General features: G+C 33.5%; 1 protein-coding gene across 3 annotated transcripts in view; it reads left to right on the top strand.

Annotated features, from left to right (window-relative positions):
* Window positions 1-6,360, top strand: part of LOC106871063 (protein FAM107B) — a 204,875-nt gene that overhangs the window by 150,760 nt on the left and 47,755 nt on the right. For all 3 annotated transcript variants that reach the window (XM_014917329.2, XM_014917332.2, XM_014917331.2), the window contains exon 2: window positions 2,170-2,208. In XM_014917329.2, the coding sequence (XP_014772815.1) occupies window positions 2,170-2,208 (39 nt within the window). The remainder of the gene's footprint in view (window positions 1-2,169; window positions 2,209-6,360) is intronic.

Raw genomic sequence — 6,360 nt, 5'->3', positions numbered from 1 at the left:
TGCGTAAATATCTTTGTCTTCACACTATTTGTATGGTCTCCCTACAACATTACTTATTTTTAATTTTTTGCACTCTGTCTATTTAAATACACTATTTACATTTCTCCCTTTATCGAAAACCATTGTGATACAGCCAATAAACCTTCATTAATTAACCAATGAGAATTCAACCACACCGAGTGTTCATGCATTAGATAAAGATATCCTAAAATGGCTCAAGTTTTTTCACTCAGCCTATTTTCTTCTACAGCTTTATATGCTGAAATGGGGTTTGTAATTTCTGTCAACAAATTGATTTCCTTATGTGATATAATATTGTTTCACTGTTAATTCTAATGTATTAAGACAATAATATTGTTTCACTTTATGTGTGTTTTTGCATGTTCAGTACATACGGGATAGTAAAGGACATTTTATACCACAATGACGTCACATATATGAGTATGTGTCTCTGAGTATATGAGTGTGTATGTCTCTCTGACTGTGCGTGTTTGTCTCTCTGACTGTGCGTGTTTCTGCATTAGGTACGTTATTAAACACACACATCTACACATACATATACACATGACGACTGACATGTGTGAATGTTTGTATGCATGTGTCTCTCTTACTATATGTATGTTACTGTATGTGAGAGTGTATGTGTGCATATCATCACATTTTGTATATGAATGTGTTTGTGCACCCATTATGTACATTATTAAACACACACATCTACACACACATATAACATTTGTGACGAGAATGGCTGGAGGTGAAACTCTTGACAAAAAACAATTACATGGAAGGTCCGAGTTATATAAAAATACACATCTACCATTCAATTAACAGTTCATAATTATCACAGCAGTTGCAAGGTATTTGCAGTTTGCTTATGTTTGGTTAATTTACACTGCATACAAAAATATAAACATACTACATACAACTGCTTACAGAAATAGGGATTAATGTATATTTTTTTCTATCCTCAATGTTTTCTTTAAAATATTGGAAAAGTAGGCCACCAAAGAAAAAACGTAATCTCTCTAGAAACACCTATAAAGCAATGAGGAGTTCAGAAAACTGAAGGCGAGAGTCTTAAGACATAAGGGACATGAGACTTTCTCAACATCAGCAACAGCATGCTGCAGCACGTCAGATGGAGTCTCAATACAGAAGGGATCTTTCCAAAGATCACCAAACGCAAGCTGCAGCACATCAAATACAGTCTCAAAAGAGAAGGGAGAGGAAACTTTCTCAAACATCAGCACTTAATGCTGAATCATTAAAATGTTTAGCACACTAGATTACACAGAGGTCCAATAGAATAGCTCTCAGATACAGATCACGTAAAAATTCATTCTTCACAATACCTGGGGCTGCTTTCAAATATGATCCATTCTATTCTTATAAAAATTATAATTCTGTCCAAATTGGTGTGCTAATCTCAAATTGTCATTTATGCAAAGCTTTAAAATTTATTCCACAAATGTTTTGTCATCAATGCTGCACTTTCCTGTATCATCTGTTTCAACATAACTGTTTATATATATATATATATACATAAACTATGTCATTTTAATCCCAAGCAACGCCAGGTATCTCTGCTAGTAAATACATAAAAACTGTAAGTACATTAACATTGTTAGTGAATCAACTAGATTACTGCTATTAAAGGCTGCAGCATTGGTCAGTAATAACAGAACACCAAAATAGATTTGAATAGCTATAATTTTATAAATTAAACCCTGTAACAAAATATGCAGCAGCTATTCTCTTACACAATAGTTACTGTGGGCTGGAGGAATGGTTGATATTTCCCTCATCACAATTCTTAAACCATTAATTCTTACAGATTGTTTTAGATATTTATGATTCTGCCTGTCTATCTATCTCTTCTTTGTTTTGTTAGTGACACACACATCACAGATGTTTATATCCACTTAGTATTACCAAAGTAACTGACTCAGTGTTATTCTACTGTTTAACATTGTTTCCAAACTCATTTGCAATCGTCTGAAACCTACATTCAGCATTGACCAAATTACTTTCTGTTATTTTCTTTTCCTTCTATTAAAATGTTAATTATTCATAAACTGTGTTAATTTAACTGTATGTTTAGAATTTTTTTTTTTTTTTTTAGAATTTTTCAAGTCTTAATTTAAGGAAAAATATTTCTTTTATTTGCAGTTAGAAAACACATTAAAGAACATAAATTCTGATGAATCGGTAAGCTCTTTTTGAAAATATCTTTGCCTTTATAATCATTGTTATCGTTTTAATATCCATTTTTCCATGCTTCCTTAGGTCATGCTTAACATAATTCATTAAGGCAAATTTTATACAGCCAGATGCCCATCTGCTTGCCAAAATTCACCATTTGCAAACAATAACATTTTCCTGTGGCCAGACATATTTTCACAGAGGAAAGGACACCACTTGTATGATGACGATACTAGTTTACAACTATCAAGCAATATCAAGACAAGAACAAACGAACACATACTCACATGCACAAACAAATACAATGGGCTTCTTTCAGTTTCTAGCTACCAGATCTCAACAGGCTTTGGTCAGCTTGTGGCTGTTGTAGAAAACACTTCCCCAAAGGACCATACACTGTCTCTTGGTGATGATGGGTAGCATCAAAACAAACTGCAGAATATTACTATTACTGTTACTTTATGAAATGTTGTTTAGTCTTAAGTGAACCCTAATTGTACCCCAGGTACACTTATGATAGGTGTTCCAGCACCACTCACTCTGAGCTGTGCACTTGTGTATTCAGATACATTTTACAACAAGGAGAGGCGGATTGAAAATTTCACATGCATGGTTTACAAGATGAAATCAGATTTGTTTAATTCAAGAAATTTAAGCAATATTTACTTGCATAGATGCTACAAAGAAAGAAAATTTGTACACAGTGCAAATTTCTGTGCACACCTATGGCTAAAAGTTACAGGGAACATCAGTTCCAGTCATGATTAGTTTGTCATTTTTTAATTTAATTTAATTTATTTATTTATTATTTTGTCTCGGATTGTGTTTCTAGGAATACATTTTCAGTTAGTGATTTATTTTCCTCTTGACACTAAGGTGTGATTTGAGGAATATTTGGCTATTGTTTTTGGGGATTATTGTTTACATGTATGAATGTCTATACATGTGTTAATACACACACACACTTACATTTATTCACGTGTGTGCATGTGTGCACACGTGAATATGCATGCACATGACTAAGTTATACATGTTTTCTATCAACCAAGTGGCATTTGCGCACTTAAAATTTTCAACAAAATACTCTAAGGTGTTTAGTCAAGAAAAAAAAAAAAATCATTTGTTGCTGTTGTTGAATTTGTCAGCCCTGACTGAGCAGACTTATGATCAAAGGCATTCCAGCCTTGACCATCTCTCTTTTCTCTCAGATATTGCATATTTACTAGGATTACAATTACCCTTTGTATTAAATTACCCATTACATATAGCTAGGATTACATTACCCATTGTCTGCCAATCAGCTTTTAGAAAGGTGCAAGTTGAGGGTGATTTGACCTGCTATTCCTAGCAGGTCAAATCACTACTTAACCCTTTACCTCCCATAATTCTATTAACTGGAATTTTTTTTATGAAACTTTGATTTCTAGCATAAAACAGCCTTAGAAACATGCTGGAATGATCAAAATAACATTTCAAATAGAAATAAGCGAGATATTGGGTGAAAAATTAGCAAACCTCATTTGAACATCAGAGAAATATACCTAGTAGATATAGCAAAAAGGTTAGATATGTGTAAATATTGACAGATAATTACGAAATTCGTAATTTTTAAGTGATTTCATATGAGATCTCTGGTAGGTAATGGGTTAAATGCTCTCTTGCTAGCTCTTGTTTAATATGGGATAAAATGCTCAACAGTATCTGTTCCAGCTCTTTATGTTTCATGTTCAAATATCATCAAGTTCAACTTTGCCTTTCATTCTTCATTAGTCAGTGGAGTATCGGTCAAATGCAAGGTAAATATAGTCAACTGTGTTTCCCCACCCCACACCTCCACCAAATTTCAGGGTTTACTGCCCATGAAAGAAATCATTAGAGTGATGGAATGACAGGAACAAAAGTATCTTGGACAAAATGCCTTGTATTTGATTCTGAATTCAAATTTTAGCAAGGTCAAATTTACTTTCCATTACTCTGGAATTCAGAAATACCAATTATGTAGGGTTATTTTGACCTGACTATACACTCGCCACATACACTCACATACTTTTTTTTACAATGAATGGTTGTGTCATATGAGAAATCAGCATCATTATTTTTTTGTAATTGTGTGGTGTTGAAAGGAGATACATACACACTTGTCATCATTTAACATTTACTTTTTCATTCTTGCATGAGTCAGATTTTCTACAGCTAGGTGCCTTTCCCAATACCAACTCTCACCTGTTTCTTAGCGAGGTAATATTTCCATGTAGCTAGATATGTTTTTCACAAAAGACGAAATGATCAGCATCATATGTATGATGATGATGCTTATTTACAACAATCACATGATGTCAATTCATAGATACACACATACACACACATATGACAGGCTTCTTTCAGTTTGTGTCTACTAAAGACATTTGCTCAAGGTGCTCTGCAGCAGGACTGAACCCAGAACAATGTTGAGAAATGAACTTCTTAACCATGCAGCCATGCTTAATGATTGGTGGAGATGGTGAAGCCCTGCTTTACATTAATTTTTTTTTTTTAAGTGCCAAATTTAAAATTCTTGATTTTAATTTGGTTTAAAACTCTTGATTTTAATTTTTATTTTTCTAGATGCAATACATACCAGCAATATAATGGGGTTCACTTCAGTTGTCTTTCCAGCTAAATTTTGCATGTCAGGAGTAATCCTTTTGAATGGACATAAATTTTGTGTGGGAAAAGTTCATTTGCTTATGTTAAAAAGAAGTTGGTAAATATACCCATACTATACTGAAGAAAGCTACTTATTAATTAGTTGAGCGTATGTAACTTAAACAAAAAGAAAGTAATTATTAAATCTACACCGTCTAGAAAATTCATAAAACTTGTACTTTTATTATATTTTTATCAAAATGTGCAAGTTTCTTTTAGTATTCAAGATTTCAACTACAGAAAATTAATTTTAATTCACTGCAAGATTGTGATTTTTAGCACTGCAAAATAGTTGGTGCTCCCTGTTGGTCTCTTCTCTCCTCACACATTTCATGATGGTACTTTCTACAGATACATCAGTAAAAACATTTCTTCAAATTATAAGTTTATTCAGCACCAACCAAATTATGTTATTCCAGTAACCTTTCACATTTGTTAGGTGTTTTTGAAGAAATGGAGAATTGAAGAAGAAAAGTAGTTTTAATTTACTAATGTCAATAAGGCAATGAGCTGGCAGAACCATTAGCATGCCAGGCAAAATACTTAGTGACATTTTGTCTATCCTTGCGCTTTGAGTTCAAATTCTGCTAAAGGCAACTTTGCCTTTCATTCTTTTGGGGTTGATAAAATAAGTACCAGTTGAACCCTGGCATCGATGTAATTGACTAACCTCAAATTGCTGACCTTGTACCAAAATTTTAAATCACTTTACTTACGTCAATTGTACCACATATAAACTTGTAAATATAATATATAGAAAAGAAGGTATGGAATGTTAAAATTAACTTTATATTAAACAATCCACACCTGCTTTGATGTGTCAGTTCACCACTGATGATATTAGAGGTGAGGGTTATCTCTTTGTAACTGTAAAGTATTAATGTAGTTATATAAGCCACACATATGGGCTTGGACTGGACTTTGTTTATATAAATGTTTAGTTTTCTTTGTTAGTCAAACTTGAATATTTGCATTTTGTTGAATAAAGAAGTGGCACCTATTTATTCTTGGGTATGAAAGAATGTATTTTATGGAGCAAGTATCAGATTGTGGTAGTAAGGTTTGAAGTTGGCTGCTTGGTTTTATATTCAGGCAGCTACAAAGTCTCGAGGGTAGAATATGTAGATAGAAACTGAAAAAGTCCTGTCATATGGCTATAGCCTAGTCACCCGTATTACGAACCAGGTGATACACGAAGGAGTCATACCCTATGACTGGTGTAGCAGCATCATAGTCAACTGCTACAAAGGTAAAGGGGACGCTTTAGATACAAATAATTACAGAGGCATCAAGCTGTTAGATCAGGTTATGAAAGTTACAGAGAGGGTCATAGCCCAACTAATTAGGGAGCGAATCAATTTAGATGAGATGCAGTTTGGGTTCGTGCCAGGTAAAAGCACTACTGATGCCTTATTTCTAGTGAGACAGTTGCAGGAGAAATACCTAGCTAAGGATAAACCTCTGTACCTGGCT

The sequence above is a fragment of the Octopus bimaculoides genome, chromosome 5 (genome assembly GCF_001194135.2).
Source record: "Octopus bimaculoides isolate UCB-OBI-ISO-001 chromosome 5, ASM119413v2, whole genome shotgun sequence".
NCBI classification, from domain to species: Eukaryota; Metazoa; Mollusca; class Cephalopoda; order Octopoda; family Octopodidae; genus Octopus; species Octopus bimaculoides.
This window is presented reverse-complemented; position numbering and strand designations above follow the sequence as displayed.